The 24,633-nt window shown below is 46.5% G+C and overlaps 2 protein-coding genes across 2 annotated transcripts in view; both read right to left on the bottom strand.

Moving 5' to 3' along the window:
* Window positions 1-4,332, bottom strand: part of ppp1r37 (protein phosphatase 1, regulatory subunit 37) — a 34,328-nt gene extending 29,996 nt beyond the window's left edge. The window contains exon 1 of the mRNA XM_081716024.1: window positions 2,286-4,332. Within this exon, the coding sequence (XP_081572150.1) occupies window positions 2,286-3,021 (736 nt within the window). The 5' untranslated portion in view covers window positions 3,022-4,332. The remainder of the gene's footprint in view (window positions 1-2,285) is intronic.
* Window positions 4,333-16,703: 12,371 nt separating this feature from the next.
* bmp16 (bone morphogenetic protein 16) lies at window positions 16,704-24,381 on the bottom strand. The gene is made up of 3 exons (XM_035524851.2): window positions 23,817-24,381; window positions 19,351-19,682; window positions 16,704-18,937 (listed from the first exon to the last, which is right to left on the bottom strand). The coding sequence occupies exons 2-3, from the start codon at window positions 19,673-19,675 to the stop codon at window positions 17,994-17,996; spliced, it is 1,269 nt and encodes a 422-aa protein (XP_035380744.1). The 5' UTR covers window positions 19,676-19,682; window positions 23,817-24,381; the 3' UTR covers window positions 16,704-17,993.
* Between the last annotated feature and the right edge of the window lie 252 nt (window positions 24,382-24,633).

Genomic DNA, 24,633 nt, shown 5'->3' with positions numbered 1-24,633 from the left:
AGGAGACAAAGCTGTAAAACTGGGAAGCGGCAGTGGATGCGCGATCAACCGAAGCCCTTTATTTCAGAGCTGAATGCTGGTACCTGGTCGAGAATGCCTGAGGGAATATCACGGAGCTCCCTCCGGTTGGCCAACCAGGATGGAGGTTGGCGAGTGCTGGGGAATGAGACTCAAAAGCTGGATTTGAGGTGCTCATCCGTGCAAACCCCCGCAGAGACTGGGTTGGTGAGGGGGTGGGGTGGGGGTGTGGCATGTCCACAACCAGGGAAGCCGGACGCGGACAAAAGAAGCACACAGCAATTACGTTGCTGTGCAGTATGACTGCAACATATTAAAAGAACATGTCTGAGCATTGATGGGACATGGCTATGTTTTTGTTTTTATTTGAACTAGTGAACTTTGAACATTATTTGAAGTTACGTTTGTTCAATCTTGTGCAAGCTTTAATTCACCAAACCATTTAGTGAACACTCATTTGGAATGTCCGAGAATGGGCAGAATGCTCATAGCACACAATAAAACGGTTTGTGATTTGATAGAGGTCTCATTTGCATAATACAGGCTTCTGCAATGTCAGTATTGCGGATTGCCCCATTTTTCAGAGTACTGAGCAGCCCTCCAAGCTAATGAACAGGAACATAAACAATGAAACCTGTCTTGTGCTACTTATGGAGAACACGTTCAACATCTGAAGGCCTTCACCCTCCGTTTCCTTTTTTTAATGACACAAGGGCTTTGATGGCAACATGAGGGTACCGAAAGGAAAGCAGAGTGACAGAGAGATAGAGCCAAACGGAAAGAGACACAGAAAGAGAGAGACAGGTGGAGACAGAGAGAGACAGGAGCCAGCAGGCACTTTCTTTGCAGTGTCTTGTCAAACTCGTAAAGGAGGGTGAGGAAGGGAAAAATTAATGCTGAGGGCATATCAGAGGCTTCAATTGGTTAGAAATAGCAGTCACAACAACCTTTTTTCCCCCGTTAAACCAGGTAGACACACTCTAGAACACAAACCTGTCAACCTGACACAGCCAGACATGAAATACTTCGAAAATGACTAGTGTCACAGTGATAAAATGTGGGACAATTACCTGGGACTGACTGAGACTTAACTCCTCATGCTAATGAAACAAAAGCACATCAGGTGTAAAACTTTTGTAAACTGGTCGATTTCTTTGTGAATAGACTTCTCAAGACCTGAGTATATAATTGCACACACAGCATATTGACAACTCCAAGTATCCCAAACAGAACAAAATGACTACCTAAAACTCCTGTGTGTTTAGCACTGAAAAATCACAACTGTTGAAGCCTGACCTGAAGCATCCTGAAGCCAATATTAAGCAAACTGATTCTTTTAATCCGCATGCGTTTCTCTCACTCTCGGAGGTTGTCACAGACGTTCCTGAAGCTCCTCCAACCAGCCGGTCTCTCAGGGATGATGGCGCACTGACTCAGTTGATCTGAGGGCAGTTGGAAGAGGCAGGAGGCTGGTGATTAAACTCAGCTCCAGGCCAGCATGCCAGTCGGTGGCAAACTCCACTCCTCTGCTCCACCGGTTGACTCAGCATGACGTTACGGGCCTTAACAGAACCAGTCACTCTTACACTGTTTTAAGTGACAAAGCGGCATGCTGCATTTCCCTGTAGTTGCCCTTCAGCGAACTGTAACCGTAGTAACTTGGACCTGAGCGACTGTAGCTAAGGATTTCCTTGGCGGCGTCAGGATTAAGGGAGATGATCTCGAAGCCTTCAGCATAGGGAGACTGGGGGGAGGGGCCTTAGGTTTACACAGATTGACTTCCGCACATACCAGGGTGCTGTCCACTTCTAAAACCAGGCAGTAAATTCATACAGCATTCAGTCACCCAGTGCATGTTTAATATTTTTCCCTATCCCAGCTGCTAGAATGTTGTAACAGTTATTGAGAAACTCTACCATAAAGGACAAGTTTGTTGAGACCAACAAATGCAGCACAAACATGAGACCCCTGGTAAATCTAAGGTGTCTATTCCCTCTGGTCCTCTCCTTCAGAACAGGTAACAAAAGGCATTTTCAAAAGCATTTTGATCTCAGGGAGAAAAGATCAAGGCCCTCGTATGGCGAACTAGTGGTACCAGCTAGATGAGATGAGCTCAACCCACGTCAGAGCACCTATTGTTAAGCTGTGACAGCGGCATTAAAACATCTCAAAGCTGTTGACATGAACACCGTTAACAAATGCTTAGGCGACACAGCATGAGGAAAGCTGTCCAGCAGCAGTGCATGTAATGTGCTAAATGAACTTACCATGTCTCCAAGGGTCCTTGGGCTCAACAGATCCAGAGACAATGTCCTCATCTGAAGGAAATGTGACTCTCTTGCCACCGTGCTTAAGCCCAGCTTCCTCTAGGACTGAAGACGGAGAAAGAACCTCCACACGTGTAAAACTGGAGGGCATACTATCCCTCCATGGCTCTGAAGGGTCGTACGAGTCCCTTCCCAACTTAGGATCTGTCGTTAAGGAGTTTGCACTGGTAGAACCAGAGGCACTTTCCTCGCTTGAAATGGCCAGGCGCGACTCCACCGGCTCAGATTCCAAAACTCCACTTTCGTCCAGACTTAAATCCACACCGATATCCATGTCCCCGTCGTCGGCTACGTTCCCGACGGAAAACTGAGAAATCTGCGAATCCGATGCGACTCTGCTAGTTTGCTGCTTCTGGACGTCGTTGGAAGCGCAGTCAGTGTGCGCGCAGACCTTCGCAGGTCCAGTCGGGATGCCATGTTTATTCTTACTAAGCAGTTCTTTTTTATTTCCCTTGTCTTTGTTATCTTCACCCCCTGCATGACAGTCTGTTATTCTTGTTAAAACAGCAGCGCCCGGGGCCGTGGTATCACCTACCGGCTTCCCCGCGTCCCTATCCATTAACTGAACACTATTACGTGGAATGATTTCTTCGGAAACACGTACAGTCGGGATGTCATCGACACCGGTGTTTGTCTTGGCATTGCATAAATCTAAAGCTTGGGCCTCACTGTTCATCTTCTCATTACATTAATAAATCCGAAGCACACCACTGACTGTCACTTGATGTACGCGAAGCCAACTCCTTATTTCTTTTTGTGTATTAATTAGAATATTTCGCAAATACAAAAAACGTTTCGCGGCTCTTTCATAAGTGTCTCAATGTAACATAATAAATAACCACTTCCTCCAAGTATAAACGCACAATATAAGTAAAAGTCCTGTCAGAAAGTGATTTGTACTTCGATAGTCTTGTGCAATACTTTCATCCCTCCAGGTATAAACGCACAATATAAGTAAAAGTCCTTTCAGAAAGTGATTTGTACTTCGATAGTCTTGTGCAATACTTTCATCAATTCTATTCAGTCTCGCGGCCAACTTCAAAGGGTGCCCTCGTGCCTTCCCCTCGCGCTTGCTTTTGTACCAGTACACCTGAAAATCACGCGCGCTTCTCAGAGTGCTACAAACGTGCCTAGTCGCGAGCTACTAGATTCCTTCCCCTGATCAAGGTAACACCTAAAGTTTGATCCATGGAGGCACAAAATAAAGGAACATTACCGTTTCGTGACCAGTACGTTGTTCACAAGAGAACGCGATTTCGAACCGAATTGAAACAGAAACATGTTACGTTTTCTGGTATCGAAAGAGGAAATTGTGATTTGTTTCGTGACAATAAGCGTTACCTCAAAACTATCAAGATCCCCCAGGCTTCAATAAAACGCTCATTTCCTCGGGGGAAAAAAAAGTTAGCACAACGTCAACTAGAAATGTACCGAGATCTGCCTTCTCCTGTGTGTCAGGACTGATTTGCAGAAGAACGCCAAGATAGCTATCTAGACCAAATATTCCTGACACTAGCAAGAAGTCTTTCACGGCGCTTCCATTACCTTCACGTTAACGGGCTGTTAGCAGTAGCTAGCTAGCTACAGTATTGGCTAGCTTGCACCAAGACCATTTCATTTGCATTAAAAGTCCTGAATAAGCTAACTCTTTCAGGCCAGAAAGCTAAAGTGACACCGTCTACTTTACAACATATTTCGATTTGAGTGTGTCATTAAATGTTAAAGCGGATATTTTATTAATTTGACTTTGTCTCACCACATCGCATCGCATCGCAACCTCTGGGAAGTCAAAGAAAAAACAGGCGTCGTAACGTCGTTAGCTGACTAGCTAGGTTAGCACGAAAGATAGACGTCCAAAAATGTACAACAAAGTCCCTCGATTAGAATGTGCTAATACCGTATTTGTTCCTATAGGACGAAAAATGCTGACTAGTTCTGTCCAACGCACAAATGTAAGAGACGACACGGAGGTACAGACACCAGATCCTCTGCCTGGACTGCTTACTCCAGTCTAACAACTGTTTGTTGTTCATTCGTCGATACGTCATCACACCCGCTGAAAAAAACGCTGGTAAGTTTTCGAGACAGCACATTCGTGCTTCACAATAAGATTTTATTTAGTTAATAAAAGTAATCACTAATTACACACCACAAAAGAGCGTGGTACTCTTTCCTGTTGTTCCACTATGACGAGCGATTTGAAAACTTTCCTTATTACTCTCCTTATTTTGGCGAATCATGCCGCCTCCTATCTTCTATCGAAGCGTTACATCTTTTGCTGGTGCGGCATGTTGTTAAAGCAGAAAATCTCTTAACCGTACCAGCAAAGCAAACATGTAATGCAACTACAACTGTCATGCTAGTTAGCTGTGGTCAGAAACATGGAGAAAACACAACATGAAGACACTCTAGCGGTGAACATGTGCCCCCCTGAAAATGTGTCTTATTTGTTTATTTTTTGTTCACTGTCAATGTTTGATATAATGGCTAACCAGTTTTTAGGTGGTGGATATCTGGAAACATTCGTCTGTGGGTACTAGCCTGGGCCTCGAATCAATCAATCAATCAATCAATCAATAAAACAAACAACAACAAAAATTCTAAGCTTGAAAATGCAGGCATGAGAAAGATTACGTTAGTCGTTTGGAATTTGAGTTTTTCAATATTTCTCATGCCACTTTTCGACCCTTAACCTATACTCGGAGTCGACACCTTTTACCTGGTAATATGAGTGACTCGTAGGCAAAGGGCGGTGGAAGTTTCACTCATTAAAATACCAGTTTTAAATGTAAACTGCTCGGGGGAGAGAAGCTCCCGCGATAGTTTATAAGTTTAACTGCAGCCACCATCTGCATGTTTGTTAATTCTATTTTTGTAACCTGCTTCTCAAAAGGAGGCAGGTTAGTACGGTTTAGAAATTTAAAGCTATGTTGATAGATGTTGTTCGTGTTCTCTTATGTAATGATTTAAACTGATTTCCTATGACCTTGAACATAAAATAGCCCTGCACTTTTATTCAGTGGGGGATGGAACAGGCAGAAAGAAGACTATTTGGCAGCGTATGCATTTGGTACTGTTATTTCCATCTAAAGTCCTTGTTTCATACCTGTTACCAGTAGGGGGCAGACGATTACTATTCATTGCAAATGTAGGCAATGAGGTGCTTTTTAACAGGCTATAAAGCATCATGCTTCACTTTTAGTTAAAACACATGTTGTAAACATTATTTGATTTTAAACCCTTAAGTTCAGGCGCCAAACATCTACTTGGGTTCAGTAAACACTCTAGAGGTCTTGATCTTTCGTTATGGCTGAGAATTCTGATATTTTAGCTGAGCTAGAATTCAGCCACAGCAGTTACTTCCAAATCATTTTCCCTACAGTGTTATCTACCTGCTGGCCTACATTCTGTCCACCACAGAGGCAGAATGAAGTAATCAGTTGACAGGCTGCTCCACAATGTCATGGTCTCCAAGTCTAATGTGAGGAAAAAGGATTTCATTTAGCCAGTGAGAGGAGAGGGAGTACAGTCACAGGAAACAGAGACCTCCCACAGGCAGAAAAGAGTAAATATTTTAACATCAGATTGGAAGCACTCACGCAGGTTGTTTTTGGGAAGTCATGTCTAAGCTTTCTCTGTTTCCTCTTAAGTCAGTAATGGCTAGCTTCATCGCTGCTAATCTCCATAGTGTCCAGTTAGAGAAAAATGCCTGATATCCTTTCTACATTTCCCCTTCCCCAAAATACAGAAAGCCATGGATGAAACAGATGGGAGTAAAGAGGATGACCCTGGGCAGCCCTGTATGAGCGGGGGTTAGACCGAGCAGGCCAAGCCTGCTCCCTGTCTGCCCCCCAAACTCCCAGCAGGTGTGCACATGCCTTATTTGGCCTTGGAGGACGCCGCAGGTCTGCTCAAGCTTCCTGTCAGGTGGGGTGCGCGCTCCCAGGGTGAGGCCTGCAGCCCGTGCGTGCCCCCGTCTGATTTATTTCACACACCGCACAGAGCGAAAGCAGATCCAGCTGTAATCTCCTGCCGTACGGGAGGTTGTCTTTTAGTCAGTCCATTCCTTATCTGTGCTCCTCTGGAGATCCATTGAGCTGACATAGGCCTGAGGATTCCTGGGATTTATTGGCTACGGGGCAAATGAAAGCTATGACTCTCATGGGGGATTTGAGGCAGTTTGGTGGGGTTAAAAAAGAGCTGTATCAAGTATCAAAGGCAGTGATGTATGCTGGAGGTTTTGAGAACATATATGCAGTCATGTCTAGCCAGTATTTCTTCTGTCAAATAACTAAATAAGAATTTCTGAAAAGACTGTTTTTGGTTTGATGATTATTTATGCTGGCTTTCTTCGAAGAAAGTAGAAAGAAGTATCACACAAGTTTTTGATGTATGACCCTTTCTGTTCTGTACTGAAGTACTTGGCCCACCTGTCTGCATGTCTTTGTTTTTTATGTGTGTGTGTTTGTGTGTGTGTGTGTGTGTGTGTGTGAAGCAGGTGCATTTGAACAGGAGCCGTATGGAGGTGTGCTCTCATGTTCTCTCCCTTCCTCTGTATGGTGGGCCCCTCCACCCATTCTTTTGAATGGCTGTAAATCCACAAACACGGAGACCAGGAGGATTTTGCTGTTTTTTAGTTGTTTTTTTTTTGCGTCTGCTCTATTTCTTTCACGCTATGCTTTGTTTTATGGAGATGTCAGGCAGGGGCTCAGGGAGCTGCCGTTAGCTCCCCAGGAAAGAATTAATCTTCTAAATAAACTGGATCCAAGAGTTGATCGCTGATGTTTTTCACACAGCGGGAAGTGCTGCAGCAGCCAGGGCGAGAGACATGTTGAAAGAGAGTTACTTCTTCCGACGCGAGCATGCTGCCTGCCTTCCCTTTAACCTCTTTTAAGATGACCCTGGACCTGTCCGAAAGGCCAATGTCAGGAGTCTCTGACATGATCTATGGAAGGAAAGCAGTCGTTCATTCATGAAGCTCCAATAACAAACGTGATGCTTAACTGTTTGCATAAAGCTGCGTTAGGGTTATAATTAGTTTCAGGTGTGTCCCTATCCAACTTATGATTCATGCATGAGTAAGAATCCTGTGGTTTTTGAGTGGGTCTTTATATCTTGATCCAAAGCAATAACAGTGGACATGATGTGCCAGAATCATTTGCCAGTTTGTGCAAGGTGAACCTTTCTGACACCTCGCATTGAGGACTTTGTCTTAACACACTCAAGAGTTGTATGGTGAAAACTCTTTTGGAAGTAGACAGGAAGATTGGAGAATGAGGGGCTTGGGGATGTAGCTTTGGGCTCATCTCATGATCATCATCCCTAAAGAGCACAGTTTATAAACAAACAAATGTAAACCCAGTTTGGAGCTGGAATGCCATTGCATGTGTATACATAAGGGTTCTAAACAAAGAATCTGACATGCACACATGCACGTAGAAAAACACAAAATGCCTGCAAGCAACAGACTAATGGTACACAATAAAATAGTCCCAGTTTATCACACCAAATTGTATGCAGACAGAGGAACGGATTATTTTCTACATATAAATGGAACATCCACTAATTTATGCTACCATAGTTACAAGTAAACAAACACAAACTGTCCACGCCTGAAAGCTAATCAGAAAACTGTGCCAACTCATTAAATGCAGCACTTTGTGTATGAGGATAAAAACACAGACATCAATCATACCTATGGGAACCGATAACATGCTCGGTCCCTTAAAGGCGGGTTTCCGATCACGGCCATCCATTTGGCCCCTGTCACCTTACTCTGCGACCGCGCGCCGAGCGGCAGCGTGAGAAAACCCGCGCAGGAAGTCTCCAGCCTGCGTCGGCTCGGTTTCGGCTGTTCGCCAGGCCGGGCTGGTCCTGGGGTGTTCTCCTCGCACTCCCTCTCCTCTTCCTCCAGCGTTTCTGGGGACGCTGTCGGGCCGACAGGAAACAGGAAACCCGCAGTCCTCTTACGGCGCGGGGGTGACAAGGCCGAGGGGTGTCGTGGGGGGACGGGGGGTGGATTCGAGCCGGCAGGCCCTGCTCTGATAGCTTCCACATGGACACACGGTTTTCTAATCATAACAGGGCTTCTGCTCCTTAAACACCAGGCAAGCCACCGTAGCAGTCGGGGCAGGGAGCCGGGGACGTATAAAAAGAGTGCACGGATTTGGTCTGTCACTGAGCACCTGTGTGCGGGGACTGCACACAGCATACTCCTTCACCACATCCTCAGAGGAGAGGTGGTGTCTCGTTTTTCTCTGTCCCTCCTGCCACACGTCCGCCCATCCATTCCACCTGTGCTCCGGCCTCCCTGCCATCTGTTTTATCTATGCCTCTCTCGGTCTCTCTCTCTTATTGTATCTAATCTGCCTTCCTCTCTCCGTCTCACTCCTTTCCAGCCTCCCCAGACATTTAGCCCTATCACCTGCTAAATCCCACACCTTACCTGCTGAACCCCCCCCCCACCTACTAAACTCCTCCCCTTACATGCTAAACTCCGCCCCATACCTGCTAAACTCTGCTCACCGGCTATCGGCTCACTGTACTTCTTCTTCTTTTTTTTTTTTTTAAATCTTGGAAGCGTTGCGGAGCACTTCCTGTGTCCTTGCCGGCTTCCCTGGGAAAGTGCTGTCAGAAGACGAGCGGCACGGCAGCTGTTTGTGTCCTGGCCTCTGCCTTCATCCAGAGAGTCGTTTGAGAGCGGCGGGGGTGGGACGCATCGGTGCGTGACCCCACCAACCACACCCCACCCAACTAACACAGAAGTGATTATAGTGGCTGTGCTTTTTGAGGACTAGATGGGACCTACTGCCTGCGATGGCCTTCAGTGCATATAGAGGAGGTTGGCTGGTCCAGAATGGAGTTCTTGTTTGCTGTTTAAATTAAAGAGAATGCTATTTAACTCTTCTCTAAATAAAAGTAGCACATGGATCACTCGCTCACGTTTTAAAAACTTTTTAAACTTAGATTCAAGCCCGGTGTAATAGAACATCTAACTACTTTTGTTAGGCAACTGTAGATGTTGTCAAGGCAACCTCAGACATAGGTACTTCTCACAGAGTTTGACAGATTTGACAGCTTTTTACAGACATATGATAAAGATAATGGATGTTGCTGTTTGCTGACAGATTTATTTGGTTTTCACAGTATCTCGGGTACATATTGGCCATTTTTCTTGCTTTGCTCCAAACTTCTCTATACGCAATATAAAAATCTGTGTGCAATATATAACCACAGTAAAATGAAGGGGCTTTACTCCATTTTTGCTCTCACAGAGAGTGAGAGAGAGGGGCTATTTTACCCAGTTTGTTTTGGTTGCTATGAGCAGAAGGTGCAGTGTTGCTACTGTCTGCCTTCTCCCAAGTGGTCTGTCCAGCTGAGAGCATGAGACGGGGAAGAGAAAACAGGTCGGACAGGAAGACCTGTGCAACTACTTTGAGCGGCGCGGCTGTTTCCGCCAAACCTCACCATGGCAACCGGGCTAGACATCTACCTCCCCACCAGTGTATGGCTTATGTCTGTGCCTGTCCCACGTTCAAAAATAGCTTTTAGGGTGACCTGGGCTCTCCACTGAGAGCCCAAGGTCTGTAGGCCACATCTGTGTGTGTGTGTGTGTGTGTGGCAGGATAATATCGTTGTTGATTTGGTTTTCTCATTGAGGCAGTGGACATCCTGGCATTTATCTTTTTGTTCTGTTGTTGTAGCCAAAAACGGACGGGAGGTTTTTGGTTAGTTGTTTATTTCTCTTCTCTGTCAAACTTCAGGCAGCCGCAGATGCAGCTTAAACACTGAAAACAGCTGGCTGCTGGGTCGACTCTGACACCTAGTTGATTTGTTTTGATCAGTTCTTGTCCAAAGTCGTTTATCTTCTTATGCGCATTTTTTCCTTTATTATGAATATCAGTGTAAATATTAGACATTTTGATCGCTGTAAATGAGACATTTACTGAAGTTAATGACTTTACACCAAAGCAGCTATGTTGACGTGAACATAGCAGCAGTTCCTCACAATTGTTATCACTTGATGTCATTTCCTGTCAGATGGTGTGAGTTCAGGAAAGGTACCTTTGTTTCCTCTTTTATGTGGCCTTTAAACTCTACACACTGGCACCATGTTCCACAGTTTTAAACCTACCTCATAAAACCAAAAAGCTGCAATAATCTTTTTATTACCAAGTCTGCTGTCCGATTCCAATGTCAGCACGGCCAAGCCAGGGTGAAACATATCGCTTTTTGTTCTGACCCAGAGCCCTTGCCCATGCAGGAGAATTTATAAAGCTCGGAGCAGACCCACGGCTCCTCGGTGCCTTTTTACTGCCTTTATTTCGTGAACTGACTACAAGACTTTGAGTCGGCCCTGTACAGGCCCAGATATAGCACACTCATAGCAGCACACACCAATAAATCAAAAATCTTCCGACTGCAATGCCGAAGTCCATGGTACAGGGATGGACCGTGTGGAGGTTGAAACGTCGACGCTGTTCGTGAGCTCATCAATCAACCTATTTATTTTGATAGCAAAACCAGGACCTCAGATTTACCCTCTCCCCATTGGCCATGCAGCAACATCAACTCTGACTCCAGAAATCCCCAGCTCTCTGTATGGTTCCTTGGACCCGATCATCAATGAACATCAACAGATGCTTTCCGCCTGTGCACCGTGTGTCCTCTGCAACTGTCCGTCTTCTTCTTGCCGCCATGCTCCATGTTGCCCACACGCAAACCTAACCGAACACGCCTCTGTCCACGTGCTTTGCTGGCAGGGACTAAAGATGCACATGTTTAGCACGTGTAACTCTTGGGGGCTGACCCGTGTGGAAACGAGCTCACGCTCTGTGCATGCACTGTGAGAGTTCTGTATGCAAAAGGCTGCTATTCCCGTATCGAGAACGACATCACATCTGTAACATCTTAGATGTGTTTTTGCATTGTGAATTAAGACGTTTAAGTTGTACCATGTTTCCAGTTTGACTTTACAGTAAGGCGAGTTCAGCATAAGTGTCATATTTCCCAGTTTTTCCCATACCTTTACCCTTCCAACAGTTTTTCCGCTTGGATTCCCAAGCATCCTCCATTACGAAAGGAGAAGCATGTTCCGTCCAAATCCATTGTGAGCAAAGTGTGTATGAGGCCTTTTTTAGAAGCTTGGCAAACCTCAAACATAAATGCAGACATATTGTATCTGCAATGGACAAAATGTTCTCACCAAAAGTCTCTAAATTATTTGCTGGGAAGTTATTATTTGCAGCAGGAGTCATGAATTAATGTTCGCCTCCATAAACACAGAGGTCCTTCCCTGCATCCCAGAACTCCTCACAGCTCACACAGCCTCGTCTCGGCTAACACACCTCCAGAGACGATTTGTGTGTGTGTGCGTGTGTGTTTGGGAGCGTGGAAGCAGATACCCCTTTCCCCTCACACCCACCTACACTTCAGGAAACAGCTTGAGGTACATGTGCGAAGGAATAAAGATGTTTATGAGAAGCACCTGCATCTCGAGATGTTTTTGCCAGAACTTCGCTACTGCAACACATTATCGCGTCTTTAAGAGGCTGTCCTGACTCTCCGGCACCCTTAAGGTCATGGTATGAATGCTAACAGCAGGCCCTTGCGAATGAGCGTGGAGACGGCGTTCACAAGCCTTCAGCAGGGAGTTAGTCTCGCAGCCTGAGCGGGGTTCTGCACTGCTGTTTGCCCAGAGAGTTGTGCTTGGGTCACCCATGTGACTCACTGAGCCCAGACCCCTTGTGGTAAATCACGGTAGTTAATCATTATTATGATTCTGAATCATAATGATTCTCAGTTTTTCCCCAGACATTCTGAGCAACGTCAATGTTAACAAGTTCATTTACTGCTTATTTTGTTTGTTTGTTTGTTTGTTTTTTCAAGAAATGACTACTGGCGGAGTCAGAACCTCTCATTTTCCATCACTGAGAGATTCAGAAAGGATGGACAGATCAGACAAAAATCAGGAAAGGGGGGTGGGGTGAGGGTGGTTGAGGAATTGTGGGATAAAGTAGTAATCTGTTGGAAAGCAGTAGCTCAGGCCGGACGAATCCGCAGATGTTTTAAAAGTGCTAATCTAATCTTTCTGCCAGGCCTCCTATTTTCCCCCTCTTCCTTCTCCTCCTCCTCCTCCTCTCCTTTTTTCTCTCATTCTTTCTCCTGCTTCTTTTGGAAGGGATGAATCGCAGTTTAATGTTTCTCAGAAGCAGGATCTCCTGCGCCGTAGCGTCCCACCACGCTTCGTCATCTGACTGTTAGCGGCCTTGAGCTACAGAGGATAGGGATGCGTTGCGAATGCAATGAGCGCAGTGAGGCGCTTTTCTCTCGGAGAGGACGGCGACAGAGCCAGGGAAGGGAACGTGTGGCCTGGGGTCAAGGGTCAGGGTCAGGGTCGATGTGGGGCACGTGGTTAGGCTTGCCGTTGGCCTCTTTGTAATGGCACCCCCGGTGGCCGTCCATCAAGCTGGATGAACTCGCCTTTTCACGTGTTTTGTCTCTCGTTTTGCTCCCTTGCTCGCTTGCTTCTCGTTCACCCGTCCCACTGCTATCCTGCAGCGACCTCGCGGTCATGGGCTTATGATTATGGCCTTATTGCCTTGATAAAACGTTGCCCCCTGCAGTTCAAAAGGGAACGCACCCGAAATCCCATTCCGAAGCCGGACTTCAAAGGAAAGTTTTAATATCCGCTTACGCCTGCGCCCCCCCGCCCCCTCCCCTGAGTCTATTGCTGGAGAGGAATGGGAAGCGTATGTACAGTAGCTGCATTGAAATGTAGTGGCAACTCCCCCAGACGCAGAGGAAGTGCATGTTCTTGGAGAGCCGATTGTCTCCGGGCTGTCCAACTCTCCTGATCGAGCCCAGCAGGGTAACCTGGGACCACCCAGACAGGGAGGAATAAAGAGCTAGTGACAGACCCCTTAGAAAACCTGCATAACTGATGCTAGCCTCAGGTTCTGCAGCGCGTAGGATGTCAGTAACCGCTTCATCCCTGTCTGGTGAGATTTAATCAGAGCCGTTTAATCTGCTGGCTCATTTCCATGGGACCTATCAAAAAAGCAACAGGCAGTAAAATGGAAATAAAAACTGTAAACGCTACAACTAGGTACTGCCGTTGACAGTGGTCTTAATGAAAAGAACCTGGGTCTAGAGCGCCGTGTTGTTGTTTACAGAGTTAGACGTTCTGGACACGGTTGCTATTGACTGTCGGGTCCCTGTTCACATAGCACGTCGAATGTGAAAGTCATAAAACGTGTTCTGTGATGATTCGGCCTCGGCTGAGCCACACTCCCCCATTCCTGCCTGCCGTTCTGCTGAGCGCTTCATAACATCTGGAGAAGGAGTGATGGAGGAGGAGTAAACGGCTGAGCAGCTGCTGCTTCTCCCTCTTTCGCTCACTCTTTCTCTCTCCCTCCCTCTCTCCTTCTTTCTCTCTCTGTCCCTCTCTTTCTGTTTTTCTCCGACTTCTCACTTTTCTCCACCTCCCTGTCTGTCTTCGTGCCCTCCCTCTGTCTCTCTATTTCTCTTTCCCTCTTTTCAACCTCCCTCCATCTCTCCTCTTGCTTCCTGCGCTGTGATAGCGGAGCGCCGGGGACAGGCGCGAGGGCTCCTATCAAGCTGAGCGTCCGTCTCCCAGGACACTCCCAAGGATTGCCGCAGAGACGAGGATCTTCTGGGGAGCATTTAGCCCTTCAGCTGCCCTTTTGCCAGCTGATGGGAACTGATGGGAACACACATGCACGGTTATGTCTCCCTACTGCAGCCATTTCAATTGGTCTACACGCCTTTAGGGCCTAAGTGTGACTGCAGTAAGGCCTAAGCTGAGAGAGAGAGAGAGAGAGAGAGAGAGAGAGAGAGAGAGAGAGAGAGAGAGAGAGAGAGAGAGAGAGAGAGAGAGAGAGAGAGAGAGAGAGAGAGAGAGAGAGAGAGAGAGAGAGAGAGAGAGAGAAACGTTGGGAGGAGGAGGGATGAATGAATGCGATTTCCAGCCAAGCAGGGACAGCATCCGCATCGTGAGACACCTGTAAAAACATAATTTTTCATCCTATGCAGCCTGGGGAGGGAGGGAGGGAGGGAGGGAGAGAGAGAGAGAGAGAGTGTGTGTGGGTGAGAGAGTGAGGGAAAGAGAGGGACAGAGAGAGAGAGAGTGAGGGAGAGAGAGAGACTGCGTGTGGGTGTGTGAGAGAGAGGGACGGAGAGAGAGAGTGAGGGAGAGAGAGAGAGAGAGAGAGAGAGACTCTGTGTGTGTGTGTGTGTGTGTGTGTGTGTGTGTGTGTGTGTGTGTGTGTGTGTGTGTGTGTGAGAGAGAGAGAGAGAGAGAGAGAGAGAGATGTTTCTGTGGCCAGTCAACCGGTGCTGAACTCTGGGTTTAGTGTGAATTTGTCACAAACAAAAGTATAATGTGTCTCTAGTTTCTCTTAATATAAATGAAAATCTGACAGTTCATTGCATCTATAACTGCTATGTTCTCCAGTACTTAGGCCAGAAAACATGTCGAATGTCATTTATATTATAGATTCCCAATATAAGATAGATGGGGAAGATACCATTTAAAAATATTTCTTCATGCTAAAAATCACAAAATCTTTGTAAAAGGTCACATAAGAGCTTATAAGGGCTAAGGCTCTTAATAGACTTTCTGCCCTTTTTGATGTTTTTTTACAATGTCTAAAATGGGTTTAAGAGGTCAAAGGGTTGCTGGATATTGTGCAGTAGTCAGAAGAAGCAGAGTTCCTGATGTGCTAAAAACCACAGGAAGTGGTTTTCCCCAGAGTATGAGACAAGGGGCGGGTTTAAGCAGAAGAAAGGGTGTCTGGGCTGTTCTTTAACTTGTCAATCATTAAGAGGCCAATGGGGAACTCCCACAATGGATTTACCATATTTCTCATTGTGTGTGGTTTTCTACATTAATAACAAAAATCTCTAACTGAACATGATAGTCTTCTAGTGTTCATGCACCACTTCCTTACTTGGAAACCTTTCTTTTAAACTTTGTTCTAATGTGTTTGTTTATTTGTTAATGTTATAATATGTTTTACTCATTCCATCCAAAATGCTTGATCAAAATGTGGATGAGAGTCTGGTGATGAAACAGCAATGAAATGGCCCAAAGACCACCACCCTTGGAGCACAGTTTAAGTGAATCCAGCTTTGCCTCCGCACATCTGGAGCTTGAACGGAGGCCATACGGGTAGATTTATGGTGAAGAACGCTGTACCTTTCACTGGGTCAAGGCCACTGCGATCCACCTCATGGACCAATCCAGCTTACACACCTGACAAGATAAGCCAGGCCTACCAGCGATCACTCCTTTATGATGACCTACAAAATGACAGAGAAGGGAGGGAAGGGGACAGAAGGTCAAAGGTGATCTTTCTTCCAACACATGACCGGGGTGCTTTAAAAAGTCTTTCTCACAAATGTTCTCATAGTCTGTGATGTTCTTGCACACCGACTCCTCTTGGACTTACACCTGGTAAGGCCATGCACTCTTATCAATTGAGCTTGGTGAGGGCATATAGATACACAGGCCTGCAGAAAATAGCCTTCTCTCTCTATCTATCACAACACACACACGTGCACACACACACACACACACAAACAGCAAGGAGTGATGTTGAGCTAATGACAGCTAGTGAGGAGTGATATAAAGCAATGATCTATAAATCTGCTGAGGCTCGCAACTTCTGGATGTATCTGGAAGGTAGCACTCTCTCTGCTCACATTTTCTTTCATTTTCTCTCTCTCTCACACACACACGCATGCACACACGCATATACTCAGCAGGGAGTGATGCTGAGCAAAGATGTGTGGCTTACACTCTTGCCGCTATAACGTCCCATTTTAAGGTGTCTGCTGCAGTGTGTCCACAACAGGTCATATCGCAGTCATGGCCTTTGACAGACAAGAGATCGACGCTGCCAATAGATAGCGAGAGCGAGAGAGAGACGGAGGGAGAGGGAAGGGATCTCAGATGCATAACGTTCACTGATGAGGTGTGTGGCGGTTTGTTGGTGAGCTGTCTCCTCATCTTGCACTCCCCAGCCTCAGCCCCCCCAGATTTCTGTGTTCGTACAGTAGACGTAGAATGAAGGTCTGCTTGAGCTCTTAGATCAGTGGGTTTGTGCTACTGTGAGAGAGCTTGACCACTGGTAGAAATAGTGGGCTCATTTTAAGACCGATCGTTGTCACCAGTAGGCAGCCGTTGGGGGGCTTCATGCTGTTGGCCTAGCACACGTATGTTACCGAAAGCTCTGCTCTGCTAACCCACCAGAACCCGCATATAAAATGGAGCAATTGCAGCATTGCTTAAATCCCGCAGTGGGATTAAAACGCAGGGTGGAAGGGAACGAGTCTGCAGACAATCCCTAGAGTGCGTGATCAGTTTTTTTGTTTATTTATTTATTATTATTTTTACACATTTCACATCTTCAGACAACATCAGACTTTCCACAAACTGTTGCATATATGCGGGTGTTGAAGGTGTCACATTGTTAAAACTATAACCAGGAAATAATAGAACAATCCTACAGCCCGAAGAACATGTCCTAAAAAGAGCAACGAGTTGATTTTTTTCCCCTTTGAACTAGTTTTCTTTTTAGACAAGCAAAATGTTTGCTTCGACAACTGTGAAACATTAACACGATGACAAAATCTTCTTTCCACAGCATTCTGTGGAATGCTTTCGGCATGGATACATGTGTGACAACATGGTGATATTTTATGCGTGGAGGCAACTTTCACTGTTTTACAACTTGGCACTGGAAAGTTAACGATATTTTTATACATGGTGAATACAACCAAATTGGAATGATTTTCACTGTATTTGTGAGGCCTTACAATATGTATGTCTGCAATATTTGTAAAGATTAAATACATCATACCTGTTTGTTATTTAAATAGATATACATATTTATATATGTTCTCTTAAATTATATTTACTTCAAGACCATAGACATTACTTGTTTAGCAACTGTGAACTTTTCTCTGACTGCAAAGTAAATTAACATAACAGGTCACCATAAATAATAGCACTTCCACATTCAAACAATAGCATAATACTTTCTCAAACTTACTCTCAGGGTTTTGACTAGTTTCTGGTGGTAAGCATGAGCTGCCTTGCTTTCCTGTATTTGTACATCTTTTTACATATTATTTGTGTTGAGACATGTAGCGCACCGATCTTAGCATGCATTAGCCCAGCGTATCGCTTCTGTAAAGACTGAAGTCCATCAAAGCGTGTTTTGTCCTTGGCTGGCAAAAGCCCAACATCTCAGCTGGACCCTCCTGAAGTGGCACGACAATGGCGATAGCGAGAAAGGGTGCGAAACGGACAGGAAATACACAACAACACTGGCACAACACCGACAGAAGGGGGTCAGGATTTTGCGGAGCACAGGACAGAGCAGTACTTGGGCTGGGCGAGAGGGTTAGCAGCCCCGACTGCAAAGCACACGACACACAGACACGTACAGCTTCACCGGACAGGAGGATTATGGGAATGCCCTCAGAGGTTCCTTCATGAGCTTAAAGATTTGAACATTTCTTTTTTTCTTGCTTGCTTCCTTTCTTTCGGCCTTTCTCGCTCTTAAATCTCTCCTCCACCCGTGCCCACCTCTCCACTCCTGGTGCTCGCTCTGCCCCTTGCTACCGGCAGCCGCATCCCTCCACCACCATGTCCTGGTAGTTTTTCAGAACCACGTGCTCGTCCTGGTCCAGGTAGAGGAGCGCGATGGGGCTGAGGGCAGTGGGGACGCAGCAGGCGCGCGGCACCGCCGCCCCGTTCACCGAGTTCAGCAGCGTCTGCACCATGGCGTGGCTCGTCGAGTTCATGTGGTCGGCCAGTGGGAAGCGGCACTCGCCCAGGCAGAAGAAGGCGTCGTAGCCCGTGGGCGCCACGATCCACTTGTTCCACCCGACATCTCGGAAGTCCACGTAGAGCGGGTGGCGGCGGCAGCGTGTGCGGGCCAGGCGCTTCAGCTTGGCGGCTCGGCCTCCGCCGTTACGCTTCACCCGCCTCTCCACCCACCTGCCGCGCCAGCCCGACTCTGACCCCTGACCTCGGCTGTTTCTCACCCTGCTCCCCGCCCTCCTGCCCCTGGGTGTCCTCCTTCCGAGGGGTAGGAGCGGCTCACTGCGCCCGTCGTGGCTGTACGTGACCAGTAGTGGTCGCTGTCGTGTCCAGCTGTTCTCGTCCTGGTCCGCGGACCTGCGCACTCTCAGGTGATCCTCCGTGTCTACGTCCTCCACCAGAAGGCTGCTGTTATCTGGGCTCACCTCCAAGATGAAGGACACACTCCCTGACCAATCAGACAGCTTCTGAAACACTTCTCCATCCAGGGGGAAGGCCTCCCAAGACTCACCATTCTGGGGCTCTCTGGTTACCTGTCTTGAATGGAGTATCTTGGGCTGGGAGTTGGTGTTGCTACCAGAGAGATAGATGCTGACGTTGTGAGGAATTGAACCCACGCCCCCACGCAGGAAACGCAGTTCTGCTGAGACCACGGTCTCATAGAAGGGAATAGAGGACAGGTTAAACGCCATGTGGACCCTGCCCTTCTTCTCGCCAGAGTGAGGGATGTCTGAAGACACTGAGATGGAGAGAGAAGGGGAACAAAAAACATACAGGAGGGGAAAAAAAAAGAATTTCATTTGATCGTTGCTGCATTTCTTTTAGCTGTTGCTGCATTCATGGTCTTGGTACTTGCTTCCATTACATGTTCCTTTAAAAAAAAAACTCAGGTAATGGTGTAATGGTGTAACTAAATCATAATTAAATGTCATTTTCAGGGAGTGTTTTTAAAATCTACTCCAAGATCTCTATACTAAAGCCAAGACCACAACAGCAAACAGTTGCATTGACTTAACAGATATCTTTTTCATTACACATGCTGGCAGAAAAGGAGGTTAAGTCACTTCCACACATTACTGTGCTGCACTTAAAGTGAGCTACATTGCTATGAAGGCCAAAACAATCAGACCTCAAATTCTTAACACCTTGTACCTGCATGGTGAAAGGTGCGGACTGTGTTGGCCCCTTGGACATGTGGGGTAGGGAAGCTGAAGTCTGGATCTTCTATGAGATGGTATTGCTGGGTGTGGAAGCGGTACAGGTCCAGGAGATACTGTGGCACCAGTGCCCCCGGACTGGGGTTGGGATGGGACTGGAGGCCCAGGCGGCTAAGCAGGAGGTTCTGGATGGTCTGGGCCAGACTGGGCTCCAGTGGGGGGCCCAGGTTCCCATCAGAATGACTGGAACCCTCCTGGTGGCCTGACAAGGCTTGGGGGAGCAGCAGGGTCATCAGAACCAGAAGGCTAGCAGGGAACATCGTGGCCCTGGAGAGAGTGAAGCAGGTCATGCGTGATTTAGGAGTGAAATGACTCGGTAGCAAGACATTTGGTTTGTGTTTAATTCTCTCTGTGGTGCTGGACTTTACATGAAAAGTCAAGAGCCCTTTACATTAAAGAAAAAAAGGCCTGTTTTGAAAGTGGTTCACATAATGAAATACGAATTGAAGACACTTTCAAATCCCTGTTTATTCCACATTCTCTCCCAATCTACACAGTGCACTATATCAATAGATTTACAGCTATATTTGTCTTGCTAGTTAAATATAGCCAGAAAGCAGTGTTTTTTTGCAGGTTTTTTGTTGTAATTTAAATGGTGTTTGTTCTAAGTGACAGTAACTGCAGAAACAGCACTGGGGAAAAGGACCAGCACAGAAGAGGATATGGCTGTAATCATTGATTTAGGACTGTACATGTCCTGTTAGACCAATTCATTAGGCTCATGTCTCTCCTGTTGATTTAAATGACAAATGAGAGTAACCTGTAATGTCGATCATCTGTGTAATCTGACTTGTGCAAGCCTTGTATCTGGTAAAACATCACATTAAGGCTATACCATGTAAATATTTGGTGAAACACTTAAGGAGTTTGGAATTTTGTTAATTTTCTTCACTCTTTGTAGTCCTTGTTTGGCCATCTTAGATGCCACGTTTGATTTTTGTTTGCCGTTATGCAATGGAGGAGTGTCTGTGGAATGGTGTCATTCTCAGCCAGAATATCGCATTAGCCCCTCTAAATCCTGTGTTGATCTTCTCTCTGATTGCACCGCAGTGACGTGGTGATAAATGCAGCAAAAAGTAACGTTTCAGATTTTGCTCGCTCTGTCAGAGACTGACAAGTTTACACCACAGCTGCGTATGAACCAGTATTTTTAGATCCCGTGAGGCGGAAGCTTGTTCAAATGTCACATTCCCACTTGAATATGTAAATCAGACAGTATTTAAATATGAAAGATATGAGCATTAATGTACGGTATCTAAATTTGCATCAACATATCTCTAACACAGTCATGCTCAATTTGAGCTGAATATAGAGAAAAAAGAAAGGAATGGGACATGGTTTTCCCCAGCAACATGGGGAACAGTGACGTGGAATATAAAGTGTTAGTCAATCTTATCTGTCACTTTTCGATTAAAGCTGAGAGATCAACCAGCTGCTACCAAAGACTCTTCACTGCATGGCTAGAGGGCAGTAGGACCACCCCAGCCCTGGACTCTGGGTGTGGGCTAATTTGAGAGCCCAGGGGACACTAAAGTAGGTGTTCCACTAAGCTGGAGAATGTAATGTTCTCTCAGGTGAAGTCATGCACCACAGAGAAGGAGGCAGCAGAGGACTGTGGAAGTTTGGGTGGAATCCTCTTGGGATTGCTGCTATAGTGGATTGGGAATGATGTTCTTTCATTGCTATTCTCAACGTGAAATAGTCATTCCTGAGAATTCCTACTGTAGCCCCTTCTCTCTCTCTCTCTCTCTCTCTCTTTCTCCCTCTCTCACTCATCTCCCTCACTCCTCCTCCTTCGTCAAACTTGCGTCAGTCCCTCAATCAGGACCAGAACGTCGCCCACATCCTGCAGTTAAACAGATTAAGTGACCCCAACCCTCGCCATTCCATCACGGACAAACGGCAGGGTGTTATCTAGGCGGCGTGTGCACAGAAGCGACCCACACTGCACAGTGCCCATCTTCACCTACCTGGAAGTGCGGGGCCCAGGCTTAATTGACTGCTGTGGCTGCCTTTACCCTCGATGACCCCTGTGTGCGTTTATTTTCGGCAAGTGTCACTGCGGCGGGGCTGTGATTGGATTCTCGGATTCGCACCATCTAGCTGCTTCCTTTTGGGTGGAGGCAGTAATCAGGAGTAGGCTGAGGGGAGGGTTATTAGGTTCCAGGCTGACCCTGAAACAGACAGCAGGATGATCCCAGCAGACACTGGGAGCTAGGCTCGTGCCATTGCTACAGTGATGTGACCTTATGACCTTTGAGTTGGAACATAGAGTATGAAAGATTTGCTATCTACTTTCTCTCTTTCTCTCTCTCTTCTCTGTCTCCTCTCTCTCGCTCTCTTTCTCTCTCTCTCTGTTTGTCTTTTACCTTATCTTTCTCCTTCCTGTTGGCCATTTTCCTTTGACTAGAATGGATATATCATTGTTCAAAAGGGCACTGCTGCTAGTGACACACACACACACAGAAATATTTTGTATCTTGTTTTTTGTGTGGATTAGGTCAGTAATTTGCAATCGCCCAGGGCTCAGGTGTGTGTGAATGTGTGTGCCCATGCATGATTGTGTGTGTATATGTATGTGTGTAGGTGTGTGCACGTGTGTGTGTGTGTGTGTGTGTGTGTGTGTGTGTGTGTGTGTGTGTGTGTGAGAGAGAGAGAGAGAGAGGGTTGAGGTCTGTAGGGACTGCAGTTTTCTCTGTTCTGTGCTGATTTATCCTCTGCCATGAAGTTGTGTGTCTTCATGTTACGCGCGGTCCCTCGGTTCCTCATACTTCCTGTTGTTTTTCCCTCTTTCTTCCCCTTGACCACTTCTCCCTCACTCTTTCTCCATTTTTCCTCTCCATTCTCTCACTTTCTCCTAAAACAACACATGCTAAGACTGCTGAAAAACTCCTTGTGAAAAATGCTTTGTGTACCCCCCCCCCACACACACACATAGAGTACCTACACTTTCCTACAGTTCAAATATGTGTGTGCTAGAAGAACTTGCAGACAGAGAAGTAGACTGGGGAGAGTGTGTGGCTGGCCATCTACATTAAGCAGATGAAATCTTTAGGATAATACACTAGGGAGCCTGGAGGGTGGTTGTATAGGAGTGTATTAGCACAATTGTAATTTGGAATAATTAAGAGCTAATGATACAGACCTGTCTGCCTCCTGTATGTCACACAGCACTGAGAAAACCTCAGAACCGCTATATAAATGTGTTTCTGTGTCTCTGTCTCTCTCTCTCTCGCTCTCTCTCTCTCTCTCTCACACACACACACACACACACACACACACACACAAACACACACACACAGCCAGAAACCATACACACAGCACTTTTGCCCAGACCAGACACACACACATGCACACACACACACACACACACACACACACAGATAGAGAGAGAGAGAGAGAGAGAGAGAGAGAGAGAGAGAGAGAGAGAGAGAGAGAGAGAGAGAGAGAGACGGTGGTCCGTGCCAAGGTTCAGATCAGAGTAGACTAAAGGGATCCCTAAGGACCATTGGAGTAGACTAGACAAGACATTGGCTCACAGGAGCATAACATGTTCTCAGCATGATAGGAGCACTCACAGTCAGCTGATCCGTAATACATCACTACCAAACTTAAATAGAACTCCTTCATATTTCAGGTGTAGCTTCTCTAATTATTTTTAATTCTCCTCCACTGTTTTACAAAAAAACATTATATGTAATATCTTTAGCATAATTTTACCATATTATTATTATTATTATTATTATTATTATTAAAGACATATGGCATGACATATCCCTAAGTAGGTGAAACAGGTACCTACAGCTACTACTACACATGTTGGTATGGTGTTTGCCAGCAGTGGGGAAAACACCCTTGTGCTCCGCGTGCCTTCCTACGAGTGCATTTCTTCCCTTTCCAGAGCATGTTATTTCTTCCTAGTCTCCTGCTGAGCAGGGCACAACTTCCCATCTTAAACTTTCTCCTTTTCCCTTTGACAGCCAGGCAGACAGTGAGGAAACCCAGAGATGTCCTGCAAAGAGATTGTGCCCAAGCTGTGCCACCCTGATTCCTGCGGCCGGCAGGGGCATCGCTTTCACGTGCGGGACGTGAGGCTCATACTGGGTGTACAGTCCACGAGCAGCACATGTGAGTTTTTAGCGCGGAGGCAACGAGCCATCAGGATCGCCGTGGAAACGGCAGGAAATGGACCTGAGGTGTAACGCGATGCAGAATAAACACGTCTTACTGACAGACTCCGAGTCTGATGAAAGAAAGCCTGCCAGAACGAGCTTATGATGTACGATCCGTGTTTTTACATCTGGGCTTAGACCACGAATGGTGCCAAGAGTGAGAGCTTCTGCTCGGGAAAGTTGTGTGTGTGTGTGTGTGTGTGTGTGTGTGTGTGTGTGTGGTACTCACGTCCAGGTGAGGTAAGAGATGTGCAGAGTCCATGGTTTGTCCGTGAGCTCCAGTGTTACGGACCCACGTCTCCTGTGCTCTCCTGAGAACCTGGTCCTCCCCTCGTCTCTGTCTCTCTCTCTCTCTCTCTCTCTCTCTCTTTCTCTCTTTCTCCCTCTTTCTTTCCCTCTTCCTCAGTCAGTGCGTGTGTGAGTGGTTGCCAGGCAGCCTAACTGTCGACTCCATGCTGGGGCACTGGGGGAAGACGACACGGTAATCCTGGGTCCTCACACACTCATCCTGTTGTCAGCTTCAGATAAGCTCGCTTAAAATCTCTCCACCAGCTTCCCTCTGGCCCCCCGAAGCCCGGCTCCTCTCACCTCCTCCTCCCCTGTCCCAGCCTGCCAACAGTCGTGCCTCTGAGAGAACAGCAGAGGGAACAGTCCGGGAAGATTGTGGAGAGGACAAGAGGAAGAGAAGTAGAAGTTTGAAGTTTTTCACTTGCCGGTAAAATTCCCTCCAGTCCGCCTGGCTTTGTAACCGCTTCTCTGCTTTCCACTCTCTGTTGGGCTCTCCTTCTCTATTTCACTCTCCTCCCCTTTTTCCTCTCTCTCTCTCTCTCTCTCTCTCTCTCTCTCTCTTCCTCACTCTCTCCAGCTGGTAAACTCAGTTAAACTCTAATTGACTTTCCTGTCCAGTCGGAGCCTCCCTGATAGTGATGTCACTAAGAGAGTCGCCCTCCCCTTCACACTTGAACACATAAACACCCACATGCGCGTGTGCACACACACACACACACACACACACACACACACACACACACACACACACACACACA

The sequence above is a fragment of the Electrophorus electricus genome, chromosome 6, assembly GCF_041902795.1.
Source record: "Electrophorus electricus isolate QZ-2024a chromosome 6, ASM4190279v1, whole genome shotgun sequence".
In the NCBI taxonomy this organism is placed as follows: Eukaryota; Metazoa; Chordata; class Actinopteri; order Gymnotiformes; family Gymnotidae; genus Electrophorus; species Electrophorus electricus.
This window is presented reverse-complemented; position numbering and strand designations above follow the sequence as displayed.

What these genes read in the sequence shown, in the direction of transcription:
- bmp16 (XM_035524851.2), bottom strand. Translation starts at nt 19,675, where the DNA reads ATGTTCCCTGCTAGCCTTCTGGTTCTGATGACCCTGCTGCTCCCCCAA. An exon ending in CCGCACCTTTCACCATGCAG is followed by an intron (nt 18,938 to 19,350) that starts GTACAAGGTGTT and finishes TCTCCATCTCAG; the next exon opens with TGTCTTCAGACATCCCTCAC.